The 27,471-nt window shown below is 41.9% G+C and overlaps 1 protein-coding gene, 1 non-coding gene and 1 pseudogene across 7 annotated transcripts in view; 1 reads left to right on the forward strand and 2 right to left on the reverse strand.

The window, feature by feature from the left end:
- The window catches only part of KMT2A (lysine methyltransferase 2A), an 80,864-nt gene that overhangs the window by 36,809 nt on the left and 16,584 nt on the right, over positions 1 to 27,471 (forward strand). For 3 of the 6 annotated variants that reach the window (XM_043480725.1, XM_043480730.1, XM_043480728.1), the window contains 23 exons: positions 71 to 305; positions 1,960 to 2,024; positions 2,677 to 3,054; positions 3,380 to 3,453; positions 4,428 to 4,559; positions 5,663 to 5,776; positions 9,030 to 9,176; positions 9,545 to 9,640; positions 9,830 to 9,950; positions 11,481 to 11,603; positions 12,025 to 12,209; positions 14,552 to 14,725; positions 15,413 to 15,523; positions 15,823 to 15,896; positions 16,491 to 16,684; positions 16,998 to 17,104; positions 17,947 to 18,084; positions 19,136 to 19,294; positions 19,543 to 19,660; positions 19,780 to 19,858; positions 20,893 to 21,053; positions 22,299 to 22,484; positions 22,698 to 26,937. In XM_043480725.1, coding sequence (XP_043336660.1) covers positions 71 to 305; positions 1,960 to 2,024; positions 2,677 to 3,054; positions 3,380 to 3,453; positions 4,428 to 4,559; positions 5,663 to 5,776; positions 9,030 to 9,176; positions 9,545 to 9,640; positions 9,830 to 9,950; positions 11,481 to 11,603; positions 12,025 to 12,209; positions 14,552 to 14,725; positions 15,413 to 15,523; positions 15,823 to 15,896; positions 16,491 to 16,684; positions 16,998 to 17,104; positions 17,947 to 18,084; positions 19,136 to 19,294; positions 19,543 to 19,660; positions 19,780 to 19,858; positions 20,893 to 21,053; positions 22,299 to 22,484; positions 22,698 to 26,937 — 7,411 coding nt within the window. The remainder of the gene's footprint in view (positions 1 to 70; positions 306 to 1,959; positions 2,025 to 2,676; positions 3,055 to 3,379; positions 3,454 to 4,427; positions 4,560 to 5,662; positions 5,777 to 9,029; positions 9,177 to 9,544; positions 9,641 to 9,829; positions 9,951 to 11,480; positions 11,604 to 12,024; positions 12,210 to 14,551; positions 14,726 to 15,412; positions 15,524 to 15,822; positions 15,897 to 16,490; positions 16,685 to 16,997; positions 17,105 to 17,946; positions 18,085 to 19,135; positions 19,295 to 19,542; positions 19,661 to 19,779; positions 19,859 to 20,892; positions 21,054 to 22,298; positions 22,485 to 22,697; positions 26,938 to 27,471) is intronic. The other 3 variants (XM_043480727.1, XM_043480729.1, XM_043480726.1) reach the window with 2 other exon arrangements.
- Positions 1,372 to 1,476, reverse strand: LOC122450695. The gene has a single exon (XR_006272192.1). It is a non-coding gene; the product is annotated as a small nucleolar RNA U13 (small nucleolar RNA).
- On the reverse strand, positions 10,627 to 10,748 carry LOC122450670 (annotated as a pseudogene).

The raw sequence follows: 27,471 nt of genomic DNA on the forward strand, positions 1-27,471 counted from the left end.
AGAATCTCCCCTCTGCTCTCGGGAAGGCACCAGATACTCCCTCAGAGCTGATGATGGATTCCTTTAACAGACAAGTCATCGATCGCTGGCTCAGAAGATGCTGAACCTCTTGCTCCACCCATCAAACCAATTAAGCCTGTCACCAGAAACAAGGCACCTCAGGAACCTCCAGTGAAGAAGGGACGGCGGTCCAGGCGGTGCGGGCAGTGTCCCGGCTGCCAGGTGCCTGAGGACTGTGGTGTTTGCACTAACTGCTTAGACAAGCCCAAGTTCGGTGGCCGCAACATAAAGAAGCAGTGCTGCAAGTGAGTGCGCGTCCCCACGCGGGGTGGCCTTGGCCGCTGTCCTGGCCTATCAGAGGAAAACGCGTCCCAGCACCCAGTGTGCTTGTGCTGAGTCTCTTTGAGTTGCACAATGAGTTGCACAGTTGGACTTTGTGCTAGGTTTGGGTCGCGCTTAAATAAGAAAACCTTGGGGGCAGTGCTGAGAACCTTCTGTATCTGCTCAGGTCAATCAGGTAGCCCTTAGCCACATGGCTGGTTAGTAACTGAAACGTGTTTGGTGTGACTGAGGAACAACATTTAAAATTTTCATTTAATTTTAAACTTAGCCACATGCGCCTAGAGCTACCATTTATCCATGCAGTTTTGAAGGGTTACTACTTAAATGCTGACAAATTTAGGCATAGTATTTGTTAGGTCAGCTGAAATCACCTTTATGGCACTCAGGAAATATTGATGACATAGGTCTCTCTGCCGTCTAGCTCTCAGAATGTTTTCATGCCTGTGGAAGCCTCTCCCACCCTGCACACAGCTAGCAGAAGCTTAGTTCGCTGACCAGGAACTGAACCCACGCCATGGCAGTGAGAGTGGAAGTCCTAACCACTGGACTGCCAGGGAATTTTCTGGAAGTTTTGATTACTCTACCTTTTCCCTCTTTTTTTAGTCAGTTTGTAAATGCACTTTCTACTCTCTAGGATAATTTGTTTAAAATGGATCCAGAGGGTTGCATAAACAGAAATTTTGGTGTCTGAATATCTCATCAGGTGCCTGGCACCAGGAATAGATATTATCCATAAATATTTGCTGAATGAATGAATAACATATAAATGATTTATATAAAATATACTTGGGGAAAATGCTGCATTATTTACTTAAGGTGAGACAGTTTCTAGGACAAACTAGGTAGTTCTGGGCTTTGGTTTAGTCTGGCCCTAAGCAGGAATCTTGTCTTGGTCCCACTAGTGGAAAGAAGTGAGACAATTCACAGATCAACAAAAAAGGTACACGATAGCAAGATAAACTTGCACTAAAATAGGCGTTTCAGTGGATTCATTTCAATTTTATTTTTCATTTTTTATTATTTTTTTTACTTCAGACAGGTAATGTGCCAATGTCGTAACAAGGTTTGGAGGGAGGCACATGTCACGCAGCAGCGTGAACACCCAATCATCATGCTCATGAACTACAAAAGGATCGATTCAGTTCAATTTTAGACTTCAAATTGAGTTTCATTAAGTTGAGGACTGAAATATATATATCCAAACCCTAGACAGACCCTGTAGCATTATAGTGGTAGACAAAGGACTTGTTGGGCAGTTTCAGTCCATTTTGTATTCAGATTACTATGAATATTTATCTCATAAGAAAGCAGAACTAATTTGACTACAAGAAATAATGACTGATCATTTTGTGTGCTGCTAGTCAGTACTGGGAAGCAAGGCATTTGAGTCCCATTTAAAAAATAAATTGATGATTTCTCTTTTAAATCCTCGAGGTAGGTGAAATTGCTAATCAAAGGATTCAGAGACTTGGATTTAATCTAAATAATGAGCAGTCCTTTTTTCAACTCCCAAAATGACCCTGAATAAAGTTTCACTGATTCTTGCCCTCAAATTGACACTTGTTTCAGTTGCTTCTCCTAAATGAAGTTTGCTTATGGTATTCCTTGTTATTCTAGGATGCGAAAATGTCAGAATCTACAATGGATGCCTTCCAAAGCCTACCTTCAGAAGCAAGCAAAAGGTAGTGTTATAAAAAGGTCTTTTCCAAAATGCTTCCTGCTTTAATGTCATTGGTACACACTACTAGGTAGTGTAAAGATTCTTTTCAAGAGCTGCTCTTTGCCAGGATGGTTGTTGAAGCTGGGTGATAGGTACATGAATGTTCATTTTACTATTCCTTGGAATATGTTTGAAAATTTCCATAATAAAAATTTTTTTAAAAAGTCATATAAAATTACATTGTTTCTTTTTTCTTTTTTTTTTACATTATGTTTCATTTCCTTAAAATGATAAAAGTATACCAATTTGAGTTGCCAACTTGGCAAGTTGAGCCTTTCAGGGTCAATGTTAGCTGTAGGAAACTCAGACTAAGGTGGTTACATTCTTATATTTATATTTTATTTATTTATTTATATATTCATTATTTATTTAAATAATGCTGGGCCTTCACTGTGGCACTTGAGCTAGAGAATTCTAGAGCCTGTATCATGAGGACTTCCCTAGTTGCAGCGTGTGGGCTTAGTTGTGGTATGTGGAATCTTAGAGATCAAGCCCAGGCCCCCTGCATTGGTAGTGCAGTCTTATCTACTGGACTGCCAGGGAAGTCCTTTTACTTACATTTTCAATAGAATTTTCTCTCGTTAAAAAATCTTGCTTTCTGCACCCTTCTCCAGCTGTGAAAAAGAAAGAGAAGAAATCTAAGACCAGTGAAAAGAAGGAGAGCAAAGAGAGCAGCGTTGTGAAGAACTCGGTGGACTCTAGTCAGAAATCTACCCCATCGGCAAGAGAGGATCCTGCCCCTAAGAAAAGCAACAGTGACCCTCCTCCCCGCAAACCCGTGGAGGACAAGAGTGAGGAAGGGAACACCGCCACTCCAGGACCTGAGGCCAAGCACGCGGCCACACCCGCTTCCAGGAAGTCCAGCAAGCAGGTCTCCCAGCCGGCACCAGCCATCCCCTCACAACCCCCCAGCGCAGCACCACCGAGAAAAGAAGTTCCCAAGACTACTCCCAGTGAGCCCAAGAAAAAGCCACCTCCACCTCCAGAGTCAGGTGAGTGAGGACGGCAGATGGAGCAACCAGCACAGGGCCCTGGAGTCTCAAACAGCATCTGGAAACCTGGAATGTCTGTTCTTAAGTCTTTGGTACAGGAAAATTAGCTCTCTCTAACTGTTAAATAATAAAGAATAGAAGTGAAAACCAGTTAAGTTGGAGATACTGTGTTAATTTCCTATTTAAAGCCTAGAGTTTAAATAGCTCTTTGTTTTTTCTAATGCCCCCTTCCTCACAGGGCCATCAGTCCCAGAGTCATCACTGCTGTTTAGCATTAGCTGAGTGTGGAGTGGCATCTGACTGCAATTTCTTTTGAATTCTTTAGGTCCAGAGCAAAGCAAGCAGAAAAAAGTGGCTCCTCGCCCAAGTATTCCTGTAAAACAAAAGCCAAAAGAAAAGGTGAGGAGAGATTTGTTTTCTCTGCTGTTTCTCAAGCATGGGTTCTGTTCTGTAGGAAGGTGGCCCAGTCCTGAACAATTATAGGATTGAGTGATACCGCATTTTTGCTTCTATGTAGATGGCAGTGGAGTTTCTTAAAATTAGCAGACTTAAGGTTTAAGCTTTAGCTCCCTTTTTCCCCCAGTTGTTTTCCCCTTCTTTGTAACCCTACATGCTTATGTGTACATTACAGCCTGCTTAGTATAATTTTTTTCCCCCTCAACATCCTTTAGCAGTATTTGTCTATAGCAGTCACCCTTCTCTGTGTCCACTATTTTTATTATGTGGAGACAGGTCTTTAAGAATCTTCTGGTTCTTTCAGTGCCCCCATAATGGTGTGCATGCACGTCTAGGCCAATGCTTTGAAGCACATCGGCAGTGCTGAAAAGAGAGGCAAATGCCAAGTTCTTATTAAGTCATGCTCCAGAGTCATTGTCTGTTTCTAACTGTGATGATGAAGCGTGGTCCTGCTGCAAATTTGAAATCACTGATGAGCACAGAGGTGGGAAAATTGTCTTGAATCTCATAGGCAGGTTACACAAATGTGGATCAATGAGCTCCACATTTGATGTGTGCAAGTCCCAAGATCTAGAACAGTGGCAGAATAACCTGCTTCTGTCTCATCAGCGTGGCTTCATTGTACTGACAGCCTCAGCAGGCATCATGGACCACAAGGAAGCAAGACGAAGATGCATGAGAGCGAAAATCCTGGCGTGTTTTTTCCAGGGATATAATACATACGTGCCAATAAAATGCCTCAGTGGTGGGGCAGGGGGAGGAACTGAAGATTGCTTCTCTGTCTCTATAGGATACTTAAATGGGAAGCATGTTTTCCAGAACTAGTAGTACGGTTTGTTGTTTGCGTTATTATCTGTTGTGAGAGTGAAGGCAAGCCGGATGTGAATTTGTCCTTTATCCATCTTCTGTCCCTGCAGGAGAAACCACCTCCGGTCAATAAGCAGGAAAACGCAGGCACTTTGAACATCCTCAGCACTCTCTCCAATGGCAATAGCTCCAAGCAGAAAGTTCCAGCAGATGGCGTCCACAGGATCAGAGTGGACTTTAAGGTAAGTGTTCAGTGACCACAGAGTGTATTGAATATTACAGACTTTATGAATTTATTTTTAAATTTTTTTACTTTTGGCTGTCTTTATTGCTGCACGCAGGCTTTCTCTAGTTGGCGGAGAGCGGGGCTCCTTTCCAGCTGTGGTACACGGCCTCTCACTGTGGTGGCTTCTCTTGTGGAGCCCAGGCTCTAGGCACACAGGCTTCAGTGGTTGTGGCACAGGGGCTCATTAGTTGTGACTCACGGGCCCTAGAGCATCTAGGCTTCAGTATCTGTGGGGCATGGGCCTCATTGCTCTGTGGCATGTGGAATCTTTACGGACCAAGGATCGAACCCATGTCCCTTTCATTGGCAGGCACATGCTTAACTACGCTACCCCCAGGGGAAGTCCAAGTGTTGTGGACTTTAAATCAAGAAAATGATGTTACCTGGAGAAGGAAATGGCAACCCACTCCAGTATTCTTGCCGGGGAAATTCCATGGACAGAGGAGCCTGGTGGTCTCCAGCACGTGGGGTCATGAAGAGTCAGACACGGCTTGGGGACTAAACAACAACAGAACAGTTTAGGAAATGGGAGTGTAGTGTTAAACAAACAAGTAAAAGAAAATGATGTTACCAAAGGCATTGAAAAAGAAGAAATCCTTGCCGCGGGCAGTAGGGGTGGGTGAAGAGCTGCCATTAATAGATGACTCAAGTGTGCAAGAGCTCTGGTCACTTGTTACCAGGTCAGTCTATGAACTGACTGGAGGACAGAGGCACGGAGACAGCCCTGCCCATCCTGAGCTCTAAAGTGCATTTCAATGAGAACAGTGTCTGAGGAAATGATTGTTTCACATAGAAATTATCAAACCATGATGATCACTTGAATCAGCCAAACTCTAAGGGAAATCCAGTCCCAATAAATTTTTGCATTGTGGTTAACAGGTGAGCCTTTTAAGAGATTGTGTTTGAGATTTAAAATTTTCAAAGCAGCAGTTTTGAACTCATTGAAATGAAATATTCTTGACATTCTGGTGTCACTCTGTTTTTATGCTTTTTATCCTTATTTTCAATGCAGTGTTGTGTCATATGGCTCTTGTAAATGATCTTTCTCTCTCTCCACAGGAGGATTGTGAAGCAGAAAATGTGTGGGAGATGGGAGGCTTAGGAATCTTGACCTCTGTCCCTATAACACCCAGGGTAGTTTGCTTTCTCTGTGCCAGTAGTGGGCATGTAGAGGTAAGATCTCCTGCTTCTTGGTACCCCAGACAGTATGAGAGATTATTTTGCTGTGGTGAAAGAAATCATTATATTCTGTTTCATTGGTTTCTAGCAGGCACTATACCCTGTTTAAACCAGCAAATGAAATATTTTTGTGTTTTAGAAATTTCAGGAAGGAGTCTGCTTTTTATTAGAGTAGCAGTTATTGAGTGTGAAAAGTTTTAACAGTTTTATCTCTTATAATAGAGTTCTGATTTTTCTTCTAGGTATCCAAACAAATGATAAATGCTTTTCTAGAAAAAGTTGCTGTTGGTAGTCATTTTATAGTTTTGAATAGCAAAACTACCTTGTCTGTAAAGAGCTCTCAGCAATTAATAAGAAAAAAGAATAACACCCAGGTAAAAAAAATAGTCTAAGGACAGTAATATGTAATTCACAAAATGAGAAATAAAAACATGGTGTGCGGGGAATGTCAAACTTTCCTGTTACCATACACTGTAAATTAAAACATGGTAAAAAGGATCAAGTATAAATGGAGACTTCCTGTTTCTGAAAATCTAGTTAAAATCTTTTGAGAAGATTGTTTGGAAATATGTATTTATCTTTAAAATGGGTATACCCTCTAACCCAGCAGTTGCATTCCAGGCTTTTATCTTGAAGATATAATTAGGTAACCTGGCAAATATGTATATGTATGTATATATGTGCTTCTATATGTATACATATTTGTATGTACATATGATAAACAGAAGAGCTTTTTTCAGTATTTATGATAATGAAAAACTGGAGACAACTCCAGAAGTTATCAATAAGGGGCTGCTACCTTGGTTAAAATAATTATAAGGCATGCATATAAAGGTAAATATGAAGTCTTTAAGATAATATAGGTTCATAATGACATGGAAAGATGTCCATGACACATCACTGAGTTAAAAGAGCAGGTCACAAAATAGTATGTAAAGCACAATCCGATTTTGGTTTGGAAAAATATTTTTGAAATATATACATAGGAAGAATTCTGAACGATTTACACCAGAATCTTAAGCATGTAGTCAAATTATTGGTGACTTTTGTTATTTTCTTTATTTTTTTGAGTGTTTTCGCAGTGAGTATTTGCTACCTGTACAATAAAGGAGAAAAAGATAGCACAGTTCTAAATAGGAAAGAGTAATATTTTCATTCATGTATTTCTCAGTTCCTGAATACCTCCATAGCTTATTATCTCATATGTATTCTGAGGTCATAAAACCTAAAGCCAAGTTGTAATCCAGATGTTGAACAATCACTGGCTAAGAGATTCAGTCATGCCCACTTGCTATTTTAAATTATGCATTAGCAAAATTACAAATTATTGCCTGGTATTCATTCTTTGGGCTTCCCTGGTGGCTCAGATGGTAAAGAATCTGCCTGCAATACAGGAGACCTGGGTTCGATCCCTGGGTTGGGAATATCTCCTGGAGAAGGGCATGGCAGCTCATTCTAGTATTCTTGGCTGGAGCATCCGAATGGACAGAGGAGCCTGGCAGGCTCTAATCCATGGGACTGCAAAGAGTCAGACGTGACTGACTGACACAGCACAGCACAGCACATTCATTCTTTGCTTCCCTGGTGGCTCAGTGGTAAAGAATCTGGCTGCCAATGCAAGAGATGCAGGTTTAATCCCTGGTCCGGGAATTTCCCCTGGAGAAGGAAATGGCAACCTGCCTCCAGTATTCTTATTTGGTAAACCCTATGGACAGAGGATCCTGGCAGGCTACAGTCCATGGGGTCGCAAAAGAGTCAGATACAACTCAATGACTGAATAACACCAATTCATTCTTTAAGGAAATATTTTCTTAGTGCCTGTTACAAACAACATATTGTTCTAAGTGCTGAGGTTGCTTTAGATAGCATTGAAACTAAGACTATTCAATCTGTAAGTGCCAGGCATCTACTGTATCTCTTTTCCTACTCAATTCAAGGCTTTACATGCACACACATGCTCCCCACAGGAATAACTTACTTTCGTAACACCGGTACTTCAGCTTCTGTGTTAAAACAGGTTGCTTTTTTTTCCGCAGAGTATAATTGCTCAAATTTAAATTGTATAGCTGTGCAAAGCAGTCCCACCGGATTCCTAAAAACTGAATTAGCAAATGAACAGCCCACTGCTCGCACTGCACTCCTAAAGCACAATCAGTGATTGGTGAACTCTCCCACCATTGAAACCTTTTCTATTTGCATGATTTCGGATTTACAGAAAAGCTGCAAGAGTGGTACAAAGAATTTCCATATACCCTGTACCTGGATTCTCCAAACAATATTTTTAATTTACCTTATCCTTTTCTCTTTGTATGTGTATTTTACAGAATAAGAAATAAAATATATATATTTTACATGTAGACATTTTTTCTTAAATTTGAGGGCAAGTTGCAGACATATGCCCTTTTAAAAACCTCTAAATGTTACACGGTGTATTTCCAAGGACATCCTTTTATATAATCACAGTATAATTATAAAAATCAGGAAATTAACATTGGTATATTATAGTTATCTAGTAGACTATAGTTTTGACCCACTAAATCTTTTATGGCAAAAGAAAATTATGAGTCACCCTCATTTGAATTTTTGAAAATCCCTGTTTCAGAATGAGAGTAACATGTTTCTAAAATAAGAGATGGGAAGGACAAATCAGAACTTAGAGTTGTTTAGGAGGTTGTAGAAAACCTTTAAAACTCTCCCTATTTCCCCGTATCACACTCTTTTTTTTTTTTTTTTTTCGTATCACACTCTTTTACATTGCCTTAGTGCTTTATTGATAACTTCTTTTATGGTACTTAGCACATTCTATTAAATCTTTAGATTATATATCTATTTAATTATTTTATTTTATTTATACATATTTATTTATTTAGCTGCCCTGGGTCTTAGTTACAGCATGCAGGAGTTTTTAGTTGTGGCACGTGAACTCTTAGTTGCGGCATGGGGGATCTAGTTCCCTGACCAAGGATGGAACCTGGGCCCCTTGCCTTGCTAGTGCGAAGTCTTAGCCACTGGACCGCCGGGGAACTCCCTGCTTAGTTATTTTATAATTTTATTATTACTACTTTAGTCCTCTGAAGCTCCTGCAGTTCCCAGTATTCTCCTTTTTTTTAACGTAATCATTGCTTAGTGAACATATTGAATAAAAAGTATATACTGCTGGACTTCTAAAGGTCAAAATAAGCAGGTAGGATTTGTTTGATATTTCTGCATGGTATATGATAACCTCTATACTCCTGTCTTACCCTAGTTTGTGTATTGCCAAGTCTGTTGTGAGCCCTTCCACAAGTTTTGTTTGGAGGAGAGCGAGCGCCCTCTGGAGGACCAGCTGGAAAACTGGTGTTGCCGCCGCTGCAAGTTCTGTCACGTATGTGGGAGGCAGCATCAGGCTACAAAGGTACAAAGCTCGGTGATGGAATCACTTAGCGTATTACTCTCTGTCTTCATTTCTGCCTTTTAATTTAGAATTTTTTATCTATATTTTTTCTCTATTGGCTTAGTCTGGTTTGACTATTTAACCCAGTGTAATCAGTTGCCATCAATATAGAAGAAAATGTGGTATTTGATAAAATCCTCAAACCTGCTTTGTCAAAATGTTTATCACTGAGTACCTTTGGCAGGAAATAAACCCCTATGCCTTGAGAGTAATTTATGAGGAAATTTAAACTGTTACAGTGATGTGCTGGATTTACCTGAGAAGTATGAAATGGGTACTAAGTGGAGGTGAGATGACATCCACCGTTTTGCTGTCTTATTTTCCTACAGCAGCTGCTGGAGTGTAACAAGTGCCGAAACAGCTATCACCCTGAGTGCCTGGGACCAAATTACCCCACCAAACCCACAAAGAAAAAGAAGGTTTGGGTGAGTATACACAATGTGAACTTTTAAGAATTGTCTTGGGGCACAAGTTGTAAGAGGACCATCCTGCTTGAGGGGAGAAGAGCCGTTGTAGTCGAGAAATCAACTCTGGAAATGGATTTCTTCAAGATCTTCTTAAGGAGAAGAGATATTAAAAATAAGAAGTTCTGATTGACTTTGCATCTCTTCCAGATCTGTACCAAGTGTGTTCGCTGCAAGAGCTGTGGATCCACGACTCCCGGCAAAGGGTGGGATGCACAGTGGTCTCACGATTTCTCACTGTGCCATGATTGTGCCAAACTCTTTGCTAAAGGTAACTCAGAAAAGCTCGCTTTGTCAGCTTTTAGAGGTTGGTCTTAGTGTTTGGGAGGTGAAGTGGGCATTGCAATGGAAGGACCATTCTTGTCAAGGATGCCATTTAGACACATTTCCTGAGTTCCTGGTCTTGCTCTTTTCTTTACACACGGAATTGTAGCAACTAGAAAGGTTTTCTTATCTTTCGGGGTGTGAATTAAGGGGACATTTTTTTTGACAGGAAATTTGAATTTACTGGTGGGCATGAGTAAGGATGGGACACCGCCAAGGCTGTCATGCTTGCAAGACCCGCCATTTATCCAAGGGGCCACAATTAGGGATGTATTTGACCCCCCCACAGCCATCTGTGATAAGCTGCTTTTGAGGAAGAAGAGCCGTTCAATCGAGAAACAGAAAAACATTTGAAACCATGCTTTCAAATTCATCCCTGTTATATTTAATAAATCCCTGCTTCTTAGAGATGTGGCTCTTCTGGCAGCCAGGGAACTTGAACTTGGCCCTGCAGAGGACCTCAATCACAGGCTCCTTATTCTGTAGCTTGGTGCAGATGGACATTATAATTGGCCGATGTGGACCCTGGGCACTGTGCCTTGGGGCTCTCCAAAGGCTCCGGATACTGGAGCATGGAGCATGGACTGGGGACAACATGCCAGTCATGAATGTCCACTGGAAAGGGCTGTCTCTAAGATCCTTTAGGGCAACCTGTACAGGTAACTCCTATGGAGGCTGCTGTGTGCAGCCCTTGTACACGGGGCCCCCGTGGGGAGAAGAGCACAGTGTGCTTAATTGGCTGCAAAGGGGATTGTTTATAGTAACTCACCACAGAGAAATGCTCTAAAGCATTACTTCCCAAAGTGAGGTAAATATACATTTCATTGTTTCAGAAATGATTTTAGGTGGTACTGAGTCCAGGATTTAAACAGTTGTGCTTGAAAAAGATAATAGCCAATACATTAAACTGACTTAGGATAATAATGATATAAAGTTCACTTTTGAAGTTACTTAAATTAAGCAAATCAATATTGTATATTAAGTAAAAAATAATAGATGATACACAGATTAAACAAACTGATGAAGGTTGTATACTTTTCTGAATTTTAGGAAGCACTGCTCTAAACTCTAATGTAAAAGCACTAGGAATAAGGGAGAAGTGTAAATTAACTGTGTTTTTTACTCCCATTACCTTCTCCTCTTTTTAAAAAAAATTTAAACATTTCTTTGGAATGTTTAAGAGAGAAAGCTCGGTCTTCCATTCTTTTTCTGTTATCTATAAAAGCTACCTTTTGACCTTTAAAAAATGGGTCTAAAGAAGAGAACTAGTGGAATATTATGTGAGCTCAGAATAATCTTGACACTTTACAGATGTGTGAACATTTCATGGTAGATGAAGGCTGGCATTTGTAAGTAGTTTCAGAAGCAGACTGTCGTGGCTTACATTTTAGATCAGATTGGTCATGTGTGAGTCGAGGGTGTTAGAGGCATTGGTGTGTGAACCACAGCACTGCTGAAAACTTTGCTTTGCTTTCAGGAAACTTCTGCCCTCTCTGTGATAAGTGTTATGATGATGATGACTATGAGAGTAAGATGATGCAATGTGGGAAATGTGATCGATGGGTCCATTCCAAATGTGAGAATCTTTCAGGTACAGAAGGTTGGAGTCTTTTTATTACAATTTCCTTCTTTCTTGGTACACTGCACTAGTAGCCCCAAAGTACTATAAATATAACATTACAGTCGTGCTGTTACTTGAAGTCTTTTTAAATTTATTTTTTGTCTCTAAAATAAGATCATTGTATTACATTGTGCTCATTTACCTTGAACACATTCTTTAAAATAATTAAATGTTGTCTTTTGTGGATACCATAACCTGTTGGCTCTCCAATAGCTGAATCCTGAATTACTGGTAATACTGTCCCTTTGGAGATTAATAACGTATGTGTTCTTAGGGGGTGTGAGAGACTTAATAACGTTCCTAACATACAGCCCGATGTTAAGTTCAGTGGGATAACCTCCTCTTTTCCCCCTTTTCCACTCTGAGAGCACCTTGTCACTGTAGGTTTTTGTCTCCCCAGATGAGATGTATGAGATTCTGTCTAATCTGCCAGAGAGTGTGGCCTACACGTGTGTGAACTGCACAGAGCGGCACCCTGCAGAGTGGCGACTGGCCCTTGAGAAAGAGCTCCAGATCTCACTGAAGCAAGTACTGACAGCCTTGTTGAATTCTCGGACCACCAGTCACCTGCTACGCTACCGACAGGTAGGCCCAGGTGTTGTTCTATATCCTGAGAGCTTGTTCTTTGGTCGCTATTACTTAGTCATGGAGTGTGTTGGTTTTTGTGTCTGTGTGCTTCTCACTTTGTTTTCTTTTGCTTCATTCTTCATTTAGATTTGTAGAGTTCCTTGTTTTGGCCTTAGGCCAGTGAGAAAAACTTTAACACCAAGAGTAAAACGCTTCTCTGGGGTACAAAGAAGAAAGGGGCCGTGTCTCTTTCAGAGGTCTTGCTGTTATAATACGAAATTTGAACTTTGTATTCTGAAGGCTATGGGGAGTCAATGAAGGACTTCACTCAAAAGAGTAACCTGATGAGAGTTACTTTCTCAGTTCAATTCAGTCGCTCAGTCGTGACTGACTCTTTGTGACACCATGGCCTGCAGCATGCCAGGCTTCCCTGTCCATCACCAATTCCCGGAGCTTACTCAAACTCATGTCCATTGAGTCGGTGATGCCATCCAATCATCTCATCCTCTGTTGCCCCTTCTCCTCCTGCCTTCAATCTTGCCCAGCATCAGGGTCTTTTCAGATGAGTCAGTTCTTCACATCAGGTGGCCAAAGTATTGGGAGTTTCAGCTTCAGCATCAGTCCTTTCAATGAATATTCAGGACTGATTTCCTTTAGGATGGACTGGTTGGATTTCCTTGCACTCCAAGGGACTCTCAAGAGTCTTCTCCAACACCACAGTTCAAAAGCATCATTTCTTTGGCGCTCAGTTTTCTTTATAGTCCAACTCTCACATCCGTACATGACTACTGGAAAAACCATAGCTTTGACTAGACGGATCTTTGTTGGCAAAGTAATGTCTCTGCTTTTTAATATGCTGTCTAGGTTGCTCTTTAGGGGAGGAAGAAAAAACCTGTAACAATGACTTGAGTGAGACGGAAGATTGGCGAGGACTGAGCCTAGAGGTGGGAGCCATGGTTGGGAGGCAGGTATAGTGCTTTAGGTAAGAGGGAGCAGGGTGGTGGCCTGATGTACGAGGGTGGTCGTGGGGCCAGAGGCCTCTCGGCTCCAAGACAGTTCCGGGACTCCTCAGGACACAATGTGAAAATCAGTATGTTTTGTCCATTCAAGTCATGAACTATACATAAATTCGTCATTGGGAGCACAGGTATAATGTTGGAAGAACCGCATAGCTAACTTTTAACTCAGAGCTAAGCCGCTGCTCTCTCTTTTTTAAAAATAATTTTATGTATTTGTTGTTGGCTCTGCTGGGTCTGTATTGCTTCTTGGGCTTTTCTGTGTTTGTAGCAAACGGGCTGCTCTCCAGTTGCGGGGCACACGCTTCTCGTTGAAGTGACTTCTTTTATGGTGGAGTACAGGCTCTAGACATGCAGGTTTCAGTAGCTGCAGCACATGGGCTCAGTTGTGGCTCTCTGTTCTAGAACACAGGCTCAGTAGTTGGGGTGCATAGGCTTAGTTGCTCCGTGGCGTGTAGGATCTTCCCAGTCCAGGAACTGAACCCGTGTCTCCTGCATTGGCAGGTGGATTCTTCACCACCAAGCCACCAGGGAAGTCCTGCTTTATCTTTTAATAAAGTCTATTTTTAAATAGGAAAATTAGCTGCAGTCTTACTCAAAAGGAATTAGACAGTTTCTGTTTCTTCATACTAGGTTGGGAGTTACCAAGCAAAGCTCCTGAGTTAGCCTAGCCAAGCTATTAGATAGCTGGCTCATTTTAACTTTCCTTTTCTGGTGTTTGAGAAATCTCTGATTATTTTCAAATTCTTTGGGTTTTTATAATATGCATCATCCAGTTGGTGTTCAGTTGCTAAATCGTGTCCAACTCTTTGCTACCCCATGGACTACAGCACGCCAGGCTCCTCTGTCCTTCACTGTCTCCTGGACTTTGCTCAAATTCATGTCCATTGAGTCAGGGATGCCATCCAACCATCTTGCCCTATGCTGCCCCCTTCTCCTTTGGCCTGTTTCAGTCTTTCCCAGCCTCAGGGTCTTTTCCGATGACTCTTCACATCAGGTGGCCAAAGTATTCGAGCTTCAGTATCAGTCCTTCCAATGAATATTCAGGGTTGATTCCTTTAGGATTGACTGGTTGGATCTCCTTGCTGTCCAAGGGACTCTCAAGAGTCTTAGCCAGCACCACAAGTCAAAAGCACGAATTCTTCGTCACTCAGCCTTCTTTATGGTTCAACTCTCAGATCTGTACATGAATACTGGAAAAACCATAGCTTTGACTATATGAACCTTTGTCTGCAAAGTGATGTCTTTGCTTTTCCAGTCTCTATTAATTTTTTAAATAGAATTTCTATGGGTAAACCTCATTTTCAGTGTTAGATAAAATAAACTTTTATTTCCTGACAACAGGCTGCCAAACCTCCGGACTTAAATCCTGAGACAGAGGAGAGTATACCTTCCCGCAGCTCCCCAGAAGGACCTGATCCACCAGTGCTCACTGAGGTCAGCAAACAGGAAGATCAACAGCCTTTAGATCTGGAAGGAGTCAAGAGGAAAATGGACCAAGGGAACTACACATCTGTGGTATGTCTATACAGCAAACTACCCAAATTTCCAGTGCCAGTTTAGCTTCCTTGAGTCTTTCTAGGGATGAAGCTGGATGTTAGCACTGAAAGATGATTTATTAGCATTAAAAAATAAAAAATACGTGTGTTGTTTTAGTTCTGTATTTTGGAAGACGGGTTATGATAGAGAGGGTATCATCTTTTTGACTTTCATCTGAGTTCTTTTAAGGTTATTTTTATATTAAAACTGTTTATGCAGAAATGCTGATGTGAAGTTAGTGGGTTTGCCTCTTGTGAGATACACCTGAATAATGTGTCTTTTTACATTGGATGTTTATTTGAAGATAGAAGTCTTTTAATTTTATGGTTTGAAGAATGAGTAGGAAATGATCTGTTGTCTCATATCCACCGTTCATTTGTTTATTCATTTCAGTCTAAGTGAAAAATCATGGCCCAGTGTGGATAACTTACCATTATACAGCTAACTTATTTGCATTCTTGCCTTATTAGTCTGGCATCTCCTGATTGCTTCAAGTTAACTATGAACTAAATCCCAGAGGCCTCCACTAAAGAGAAATGATACCATATTAAATTAGGGTATCCGTTTTCTGTTGGATGTCTTTGCTGGATGAGTTAGGAAGGGAAAGGAAATGATTTTGAGAGCACACTATTCTATGAATAATTAATACTTTGTTTTTGTATACAGTTGGAGTTCAGCGACGATATCGTGAAGATCATTCAAGCAGCCATTAATTCAGATGGAGGGCAGCCAGAGATTAAAAAAGCCAACAGCATGGTCAAGTCCTTCTTTATTCGGGTGAATGGCATTAATAGTTCATGTCTTTGATACTTGATCTGTGAGTTGTTACCCCAGGAACAGAACAGGCTTGTTCTTGTCTGTGTTTTGCTTTGCCATGTATATAAATTATCTTGGTTTAATTAGTTCCTCTGATTTTTGGGGAGGAGATTGGTGAGGTCCCAGAGAGGATAGACTTTCTCTTGGTGTGGCCTGAAATCATCCTTATATTGACAAAGAAGCTGGTGTGAAGTTGTTAGTTTTTATGTGCTTTCCAAATGAATGGTCACATGCTTACATTTTGTTTATTTCTCTGTTAGCAAATGGAACGTGTTTTTCCATGGTTCAGTGTCAAAAAGTCCCGGTTTTGGGAGCCAAATAAGGTATCAAGCAAGTGAGTAAATTCAGTTATTACTTTTTTTTCTCCTCATCAGAAATCTGAGTTTTCTTATCTTTTTAGATTGAGGTTTTATTTTACACTCAGTTTTATTATTGAAGATTAATGAGTTAAATTCCTTTTTATTGCTGGTTTAGAGACAACATTTACAGTTTGTTGTAATCTGTTGCCTTTTTCTTTATGTATTTGTTATGTTTTAGGGAACTTGTGGCATATGTACAGCACATGTACTATATATATATCCTAGTAATTGGGCTAATTATAACTACGTTCTATTTCATTTACTTCAAATGATGCTCTCAACAGTTTCTGATTCTCCATATTTAACCTTAAACTTATATTTATTCCAGTAAATCCTTTTGATTTTCAGGGTTATCATTTGTTTCTAGAAGTTTAACCAAGAGTCATAATACATCAGGATTTTGTTTTTAAAAATAATAAAGTCCTGTGTAGGCAGTTTTCAAATTCTGTGATTGTTCTTATATACTGCACAGGCTCAAGCCCTGATGATATCAAGAAGTTGACTGTTTTGTTCAGTTTTGGGTATCTTGTAGGAGTTCAATAAATACTTGTTGAATCGATTGTTTCCAGCAGTGGGATGTTACCAAACGCAGTGCTTCCACCTTCACTTGACCATAATTATGCTCAGTGGCAGGAGCGAGAGGAAAACAGCCACACTGAGCAACCTCCTTTAATGAAGAAAATCATTCCAGCTCCCAAACCTAAAGGGCCTGGAGAACCAGACTCACCAACTCCTCTACATCCTCCTACACCACCAATTTTGAGTAAGACACCAAATGAAGATTTGCTGTCCATTTCTAAGTGCAAATGATTGACTTTGTGAATCTAAATTTAATGTAATACCATACTGGAAATACATTCAGGTGCTCCTTAAATGTAATAAAATCATTTTTGTTTCACTTAAAATGTTACCAAAGAATTGATACAAGTAATGTAACAGAAAGCAGATAGTAAGATAGCATTACTTTGAAAGTGTTTCATAGGCTATAGACTATTTAAGCTATATTGTTTTCTTTTTTTTTTGCTTAATCAGACATGGTGTTAACAGTTTTAACTGGATGTCTTTTGGGTTCCAAGGTACTGATAGGAGCCGAGAAGATAGTCCGGAACTGAACCCACCCCCAGGCATAGAAGATAACAGACAGTGTGCACTGTGTTTGACCTATGGTGACGACAGTGCTAACGTAAGTACCCTGGTGCACTGAGTTATGCTTAATAGACTAGCCCATGGTGAACTGTTTGTGTCTAAACTTGGTGACCAGTTTAGACTTTTTATTTAATGAATAAAATGAATATTTGTCACTTAGTTTGTGGTACTTGGGATTTTTTTCTATAACTGATTTAGTTGATTTAAAAGATGACTTACCTTATATTAATATGCTGATTTCTCATAAACTTCTATAGGCAGTTTCTCAAAAAAGACTTTCATGAGAGTCAATAAAATAGAAGTTGCACATTAAATAGCTGTCTCTAATGTAGTTAGCAGTGTGGTTAAGATTCCTAGTTCTGACAGATTGCCTGGATTCACTTCTGTGCTTGGCTGCCTACTTGTTGACCTTGGCAAGGAGCTTAACCTCTGACCCTCAGTTTCATTTTTTAAATAAGGATAATAATTCTTAACCTCAGAATGGTTATGAGGATTAAAGGAAATAATGTATGTAAAGCCTTTTGTAGGGCCTGCCTGGCACATAGTAAGCTTATAAATTTTTTTTAAAACATTTTTACTGCAAGCTGAGAGAACTGGCTTTGAAAAATGGTTTTAAAGAAGTCAGTGGGCACTTCTATAAACTTAACACATTGCTTATTTTTTAATTCTTTATAAAATATTTCCAGTCTGTGGAAAAGGTAAAGAGTTGAAAAGTGAAAAGAAAGAAACTTCTAATTGTGATTTTTGTTTGCATCCCTGAGTTAAAGATTTTGAATTGATTTACTGAAGTTATCCTGACTCAGGTAAAGCCAATGCCAAGGAAAACCCTATTTGATGTTACATTCTTTAAAGAAAAAAGGAAATCTCTTTGTTTCACAGGATGCTGGCCGTTTGCTTTACATTGGCCAAAATGAATGGACACATGTAAATTGTGCTTTGTGGTCAGCAGAAGTGTTTGAAGATGATGATGGATCACTAAAGAATGTGCATATGGCTGTGATCAGGGGCAAGCAGCTGGTAAGAACTTGTGGGTGAATGTCACGGAAAAGACTCCCTCTCAGTTTCCAGATGTTCTTTCTGAGGCTCAGTGCTGCCTCGCTGATGTTTCTCTTGGTGCCTTCAGAATGGTTTAGCCAGCAGCAGATATTGGTGTGCATTGTAGGCAGATTGCTATTCTGACCCTTGGAGGATGGGTGCAAAAGAAATAGGAAATAGTCTTATCTGGTTAGAGAGATAATTCAGATGCTCAGGAAAGGTATTCATTTAAGTGGTTTAGACAAAATGACCTCAAAGGTTCCAGTTGAATCAGCACTCTGAGGCTCCTTAGGATAAACCCACAAAGTACATACACAAAGAGGGGCTGTAGAAAATGATTAGTAGCAGCTGAGAGCAATCAGAAAAGGCCATGAAGGAGTAGAATTTTTAAAGCTGTGTTTTGAAGGAGGAGAGAAAATGAAGGATTATCAGAAAGCAACAAAAATAGCATATGTATAAGAAATGTAAGTAAAATGTGTGGAGGGCACAAAGAAAAAGTCTTCCCTGGAGAGGAGCCCAGATTTTGACTGTGACAGAATGAGGTGGTAACATACAGCCTGGTTGAAGAAAATCTTTGCATCATATAAATTCATCAGTTAAGCCTACTAATTAAGAACCACTATGTTTCTAACTAGTATAATTGTTCTAGAACTGAGTTCTTTTGGATATAATAGCTTTCTTCCAAGATGATGTTTTTAACAATGATGTTCAAAGTTTCATTTTCTCTGAATCAATTGTGCATCTTAGAAAAACCTGTTTTGATCCAGGTTCTTAAGCAAATCATCATATTTAAATTTAATCATTCTAAAAAATAATAATAATAAGTTTAATCATTCTAGGCCCTATGGGCTGTGGGAAAGAAAGGATTTGTAGAGGAGGCTTTATGGCTCATATCACTTCTCTGTAATTCAGCAGATTATAATAACAAAATGAACTGTGGGAAACCCAGAATGGGGTGACACTGTAGAGAAGTTGGAGAATGGCTAAAACATCTGAAAGTCTGACTCAGACTCTGTTCTTTCTGGATTGTTAGAGATGTGAATTCTGCCAAAAGCCAGGAGCCACTGTGGGTTGCTGCCTCACATCCTGCACCAGCAACTATCACTTCATGTGTTCCCGAGCCAAGAACTGTGTGTTTCTGGATGATAAAAAAGTGTATTGCCAACGACATCGGGATTTGATCAAAGGCGAGGTGAGCTTTAGTTGCTTTTTGAATTCTCTGGGAAAAGAGGCTGAAGATATTAATAGCAAGGTGGTGAGCTTTATTACACCTTCCTACTAGGTGCTCCTAGAATCACCTCCTCTTGGGAGAGTTATCACGGGCACTCTAGTGAAACAGAAGAGTGATTTAGAGATATGCCTTGTCTTTCCTGCTGAGTCAATATCATGAGAATAGTGTATAAAGGAGAGCCTAACAGCTACCCTGGCCTTTCATTTAAGGTGGTTCCTGAGAATGGATTTGAAGTTTTTAGAAGAGTGTTTGTGGACTTTGAAGGAATCAGCTTGAGAAGGAAGTTTCTCAATGGATTAGAACCAGAAAATATCCACATGATGATTGGTAGGACATGGGCCTTGGTTGTTGGGGAGGCTGGCTGTATCACTGAGGTACTTAAGTCTTCAGTTACAAAGTGGGCCTTCTCATAGTCACCTCTAATCACTTCTTCTTTCCTTACTCAGGCTCCATGACAATTGACTGCTTAGGGATTCTGAATGATCTCTCTGACTGTGAGGATAAGCTCTTTCCTATTGGATATCAGTAAGTAACTGTGGAGAGAAGACAGCAGCCCTGCCACGTGAACACCCTGAGGCAGAGGTCATTTGATGTAGAGCCGTACTTGTTAGCAACTTTTAAGTAATTGCTTTTTTTTTTTTTTTGCCACATCTTGTAGATTGGGACTCGGGTATTGTTTTATGTCAGCTAGATCCAATTGTAGAAGGAAAGAATTGTTGACATAATTTCAGAATCATTTCCAAATAAAACCTAAGTAGAAAACACCAGGTCAGTCTCTTTTAAGAATCCACTAAATTCCATTCACCTCAGTTCATAAGTCCAGTTTGTTGTCAGGCATCAAACACCTTATGCCTCTGTCCTCCTTTTACATTTTACATTTTATTGGTCCTTCTGAAAATATAAACCCCACAATAACAATCAGATTCTCCAGTAAGAATTTATAATCTCCCACAAGCAGCAAATTGTTTAAACTTCTAGCAAACTGACAATATAAATTTAAAATTCCTTTTCTCTTCCCCTTTGGAGTCTCATTTGTTCTATATATACACCAGTTTATTCTGCATTTCAGTTCTGTCAACGGTCTCTGCTCCACATCTAGCTGGCAGCCCTTTGTGTAAAGCACTAGGGTCTACCATTAGCTAGCTGATTTAAAGCAGTTACATTTCTCTTGTCTCATGGGACTTTTCTTGCAAAGGAAACATGCCTGGTGTGATCTTTCCTCACTTTGTATACATTGTGGGCCAGTTTTCCCTTCTTAAAAAGGCCCATAACTATGTCTTGTAATAGTGGTTTTTTCCTTCGCATTTTAGGATATTTTACTAATTTTTCCCCTGCTTACAACACAGTAAAAAAAGATTTGATGCTGTTTGCAGGAAAAAATCAAGAACTTCAAAAAACTCAAAACCCTAACTAGGGGACTCTCTAATAAGAATCCATGAAAGAAAGCTAAATTCTGTAAATCAAGGAGGCCAGGGAATCTTGGCTGAGAAGAGGTTTTGACAGACTCAGTATCTTCTTCTGTCCTCTCACTGACGGTGATCGTCACCATCTGCGTGCAGGTGTTCCCGGGTGTACTGGAGCACCACGGATGCCCGCAAGCGCTGTGTGTACACGTGCAAGATCGTCGAATGCCGTCCTCCCGTGGTAGAGCCAGATATCAATAGCACTGTTGAACATGATGAAAACAGGACCATTGCTCACAGTCCACCGTCTTTTGCAGGTTACTCTTTAAAAAATGTTTTATTGGAATATAATTGCTTTATAATATTGTATTAGTTTCTGCCATACATGGAAGAGATATCAGTTATAGGTATACATATATCCCCCCTCTTTTTTTAGATTTCCTTCCCATTTAGATCCCCACAGAGCATTAAGTAGAGTTCCTGTGTTATGCCGTAGGTTTTTATTAGTTATCTTTTTTATATATAGTAGTGTATATATGTCAATCCCAATCTCCCAATTCATCCCACACCCTTCCCCTTTTGGTTTGTTCTCTACCTCTGTGTCTCTATTTCTGCTTTGCAAATAAATTTATTTGTACCATTTTTCTAGATTCCACATATAAGTGATACAATATTTGTTTTTCTCTTTCTGACTTACTTCACTTTGTATGACAGTCTCTAGGTCTATCCGCATCTCTGTAAATGGTACTGTTTCGTTGCTTTTGAATGGCTGAGTAATGTTCCATTGTATGTATGTACTATATCTTCTTTATCCATTCCTCTGTTGATGGATATGTAAGTGGCTTCCATATCCTGCCTATTGTAAATAGTGCTGTAATGAACACTGGTGAATGAATCATTTTGAATTATGGTTTTCACCAGGTGTATGCCCAGGAGTGGGATTTATGATAGTTCTATTTTTTGTTTTTTTTTTGAGGAACCTCCATACTCTTCTCCACAGTGGCTGTACCAATTTATAATCCCACCAACAGTGTAGGAGTGTTCCCTTTTCTCCATATCTTCTCCAGCATTTATTATTTGTAGATTTTTTGATGATGTCTATTATGACCAGTGTGAGGTGATATCTCATTGTAGTTTTGATTTGTATTTCTCTGATAGTGATGTTGAGCATCTTTTCATGTGTGAGTTTGCTGTCTGTGTGTCTTCTTTGGGGAAATGCCTGTTTAGGTCTTCTGCCCATTTTTCATTGTTTGTTTTGATACCGAGCAGCATGAACTGTTTATATATTTTGGAGATTAATACCTTATCAGTGGCTTCATTTGGAAATGTTTTCTCCCATTCTGAGGATTATCTTTTCATTTTATTTGCAAAAAAGTTGGGAGTTGAATTTGATTTGAGGGAATACTGTGATTGAAGGGTAGGGAAAAGGCATTGCTTTGTGAGGTGGCATTTGTTTCTGTTTTGGTATTTATCTGATAGCTGGCTTTTTCTTGGTTCATTTGTTTGATTTTTTTTTTTTTTAATTAAACTTTTTTAGTCAGAGTTTTTATTTCTTGCCACAGAAATTTCACCTAAGGAAAGTCAAAACACAGCAGAAATTGTAAGTCCTCCATCACCAGATCGACCTCCTCATTCCCAAACCTCTGGTTCCTGTTTCTATCATGTCATCTCAAAGGTTCCTAGGATTCGAACACCCAGCTATTCTCCAACACAGAGATCTCCTGGCTGTCGACCACTGCCTTCTGCAGGTAAAGGACTTCACTGACCTACTCGACCCAACAAGGTCAGCTCAAGATTAGTTTGTAATTGTTTCAGGCAACTTTATCTTAATGACGTTTGCCAATTGAAAATGTTGATTTTCTGTTACCTGTTAACATACATAGCCAAGTCATTGAAACTAGAGACTACAACACATTTATCCTATCTGTAATAGATTTTGTTGCTTTTTCTCTTTCATTTAGGAAGCCCTACCCCAACCACTCATGAAATAGTCACAGTGGGTGACCCTTTACTCTCCTCTGGACTTCGAAGCATTGGCTCCAGGCGTCACAGTACTTCTTCCTTGTCACCCCAGCGGTCTAAACTCCGGATAATGTCTCCAATGAGAACTGGGAGCACTTACTCCAGGAATAGTGTTTCCTCTGTCTCCACCACAGGGACCACTGCAGATCTTGAGTCAAGTGCCAAAGCGGTTGATCATGTCTTAGGGCCACTGAATTCTAATACTAATTTAGGGCAGAACACTCCCACCTCTTCAAGTTTGCAAAGGACAGCGGTTACTGTGGGCACTAAAACCAGTCACTTGGATGGCTCTTCCTCTTTAGAAACGAAGCATTCCAGTGCTTCAGACTTGACATCCAAGAGCTCCTCTTTGAAGGGAGAGAAGACCAAGATGCTGAGTTCCAAGAACTCAGAGGGATCGGCCCATAATGTTGGTTACCCTGGCATTCCGAAACTGGCCCCACAGGTTCATAATGCAGCAGCTGGAGAATTAACTGTTAATAAAATGGGCACTTTTACTGACCTTTCTTCAGTGCCATTTTCTTCTAAAGAGGGCCTCCCCTTCCCACCACTCCATCTGAGAGGGCAGAGAAACGAGCGAGACCAGCAGACAAATGGCAGCCAGTCGGCAAACCCCAGTCCTGATGAAGATGCCGAAGTCAAAAGCTTGAAACTGTCTGGAGTGAGCAGCAGGTCATCCATTGTCAATGAACACGTGGGAGCCAGCTCTAGAGATAGGAGACAGAAAGGGAAAAAATCTTGTAAAGAAACTTTCAAAGAAAAGCATTCCAGTAAACCTTTCTTGGAACCTGGTCAGGTGGCAACTGGTGAGGAAGGAAACTTAAAGCCAGAGTTTGTTGATGAAGTGTTGACTCCTGATTTCATGGGGCAACGACCATGTAATAATGTTTCTTCTGAGAAGATTGGGGACAAAGCCCATCCTATTCCAGGAGTCCCCAAAGCTCCATCCATGCAAGTGGAAGGGTCTGCAAAGGAGTTACAGACACCCCGGAAACGCACAGTTAAAGTAACACTGACACCTCTAAAAATGGAGAGTGAGGGTCAGTCCAAGAACACCCTGAAAGAAAGTAGTCCTGTTTCCCCTTTGCAGATAGAGTCTGTGTCTCCGGCAGAACCAGTTTCCGCCTCAGAAAGCCCAGGAGATGGTCCTGTGGCCCAACCAAGCCCCAATAATACCTCATCCCAGGATTCTCAAAGTAACAACTATCAGAATCTTCCAGTACAGGACAGAAACCTGATGCTTCCAGATGGCCCCAAACCTCAGGAAGATGGCTCTTTCAAGAGGAGATACCCCCGCCGCAGTGCCCGGGCACGCTCTAACATGTTCTTTGGGCTCACCCCACTCTATGGAGTGAGGTCCTACGGCGAAGAAGACATTCCATTTTACAGCAGCTCAACTGGGAAGAAGCGAGGCAAGAGGTCCGCTGAAGGACAGGTGGACGGGGCGGACGACCTGAGCACTTCAGACGAGGACGACTTATACTATTACAACTTCTCTAGGACAGTGATTTCTTCAGGTGGAGAGGAACGGCTGACACCCCATAATTTATTTCGGGAGGAAGAACAGTGTGATCTTCCAAAAATCTCACAGTTGGATGGCGTCGATGATGGGACAGAGAGCGATACCAGTGTCACAGCCACAACTCGGAAGAGCAGCCAGATTCCAAAAAGAAACAGTAAAGAAAACGGAACAGAGAACTTGAAGATGGATCGGCCTGAAGATGCTGGGGAAAAGGAACATGTCATTAAGAGCTCAGTTGGCCACAAGAATGAGCCAAAGATGGATAACTGCCACTCTGTGAGCAGAGTGAAAGCCCAGGGACAGGATTCCTTGGAGGCTCAGCTCAGCTCATTGGAGTCAAGCCGCAGGGTCCACACAAGCACCCCTTCAGACAAAAACTTACTGGACACCTATAACACCGAGCTCCTGAAGTCAGATTCGGATAACAACAACAGTGACGACTGTGGGAACATCCTGCCCTCGGACATTATGGACTTTGTCCTGAAGAATACTCCATCCATGCAGGCTTTGGGTGAGAGCCCAGAGTCCTCTTCGTCAGAACTCCTCAACCTTGGTGAAGGCTTGGGTCTTGACAGCAATCGTGAAAAAGACATGGGTCTTTTTGAAGTGTTTTCCCAGCAGTTGCCAACGACGGAGCCTGTGGACAGTAGTGTCTCTTCCTCCATCTCAGCGGAAGAGCAGTTTGAGTTGCCCTTAGAGCTGCCATCAGATCTGTCCGTCCTGACAACCCGGAGTCCCACAGTCCCTAGCCAGAACTCCAGCAGGCTAGCCGTGATCTCAGACTCGGGAGAGAAGAGAGTAACCATCACAGAAAAAGCCTCCTCTGAAGGTGACTCCTCCCTGCTGAGTCCAGGGGTAGACCCCAGTCCCGAAGGCCACATGACTCCCGATCACTTTATCCAAGGTCACATGGATGCAGACCACATCTCCAGCCCTCCCTGTGGTTCCGTGGAGCAAGGTCATGGCAACAATCAGGACTTAACTAGAAACAGCAGCACCCCTGGGCTTCAGGTACCTGTTTCCCCTACTGTTCCTATCCAGAATCAGAAATACGCACCCAACTCCACCGATAGCCCTGGCCCGTCTCAGATTTCCAATGCTGCTGTCCAGACCACTCCACCCCACCTGAAACCAGCCACCGAGAAACTCATTGTTGTTAACCAGAACATGCAGCCACTCTACGTCCTCCAAACCCTTCCTAATGGAGTGACCCAGAAAATCCAGCTGACCTCGTCTGTAAGTTCAGCCCCCAGTGTGATGGAGACAAACACGTCCGTGTTGGGGCCCATGGGAAGTGGCCTCACCCTCGCCACAGGACTCAACCCGAACCTGCCAGCCTCTCAGTCTTTGTTCCCTCCTGCTGCCAAAGGCTTGCTCCCCATGCCTCATCACCAGCACTTACATTCCTTCCCCGCCGCTACTCAGAGTAGCTTCCCCCCCAACATCAGCAGTCCTCCTTCGGGCCTACTCATCGGGGTCCAGCCTTCTCCGGACCCCCAGCTTTTGGTTTCAGAAGCCAGCCAGAGGACAGACCTCAGTACCACGGTAGCCACTCCATCCTCTGGACTCAAGAAAAGACCCATATCTCGCCTGCAGACCCGAAAGAATAAGAAACTTGCCCCCTCTAGTGCCCCTTCCAACATTGCCCCTTCGGACGTGGTTTCCAACATGACACTGATTAACTTCACTCCCTCCCAACTTCCGAATCATCCCAATCTCTTAGACTTGGGGTCACTGAATACTTCATCTCACCGAACTGTCCCCAACATCATAAAAAGGTCTAAATCTGGCATCATGTATTTTGAACAGGCACCCCTGCTACCGCAGAGTGTGGGGGGGACCACTGCCCCAGCGGCAGGCACTGCTACCATAAGCCAGGATACCAGCCACCTCACGACAGGGCCCGTGTCTGGCCTGGCCTCTGGTTCCTCTGTCCTGAACGTTGTATCCATGCAAACTACCACCGCCCCCACAAGTAGCGCATCTGTTCCAGGACACGTGGCATTAACCAACCCCAGGTTGCTGGGTACCCCAGATATCGGCTCCATAAGCAATCTTCTAATCAAAGCCAGCCAGCAGAGCCTGGGGATTCAAGACCAGCCTGTGGCTTTACCGCCAAGTTCAGGAATGTTTCCACCACTGGGGACGTCACAGACTCCCTCCACGGGCGCGCTGACCGCCACACCCAGCATCTGTGTGCTCCCATCTACCCAGACCCCGGGCGTCACAGCGGCTTCGCCTTCCGGGGAAGTGGAAGAACACTATCAGCTCCACCATGTGAACCAGCTCCTCGCCAGCAAAACTGGGGTTCTCTCTTCCCAACGGGATCTTGATTCTGCTCCAGGGTCCCAGGGATCCAGCTTTACCCAGACAGTAGATGCTCCTAATCCCATGGGCCTGGAGCAGAACAAGACTTTACCCTCAGCTATGCAAGCCAGCTCCGCCTCTCCAGGGGGTTCACCATCCTCCGGACAGCGGTCAGCAAGTCCCTCAGTGCCAGGGCCCACGAAACCCAAACCAAAAATCAAACGGATTCCGCTGCCTTTGGACAAAGGGAGTGGCAAGAAGCACAAAGTTTCCCAGTTGCGGACCAGTTCTTCTGAAGCACACATTCCAGACCAAGAAGCCAACACGACACCCCAGACCTCAGTCACAGGGTGAGAGATGCAGACCTCGGCTCCTCGGGGTCTGAGGGATTTCATGCTCTGGCTTAGAGGCTGTTGAAGTGGTCTTCTGGGAGGGACACGCCTTTGCCCAAGTTGCATTACTCAGGTTTTCTGGGCTTTGATTTTTTTTTTTTTCTTCTCTCACAGTGGTAGTTTGTAGAGTAATATTAAGTTCCATTCATGGCAGTTTGTCCCGTGAACAGAACCACATCTTTAATCCCTCTGTGCTCTGGTTTAGAACAGTGCTACGGTTTGCTCATGTTTCTTTTTGCTGAGGCTCAGTTAGGAGACTCAGGAATGATTGATTATTCCTGTCTGGAGGGCAAAACCACCTGTTGGAGATCCTCCTGGTGTCCTTTTCTGAAACATTATCATTAAAATATATGTAAAGTACACAAGTGAATTTTTACCTAGGTACGCACCCACAAGGCTGCCATTTAGATCATAATATAAAATATTTCTGGTGTCCTCTCTTAAGTCAGTACCTCCTCGAGGCAGTCACTGGCTAGATTAGACATACTGACC

This window comes from Cervus canadensis, chromosome 11 (genome assembly GCF_019320065.1).
Source record: "Cervus canadensis isolate Bull #8, Minnesota chromosome 11, ASM1932006v1, whole genome shotgun sequence".
NCBI lineage: Eukaryota > Metazoa > Chordata > Mammalia > Artiodactyla > Cervidae > Cervus > Cervus canadensis.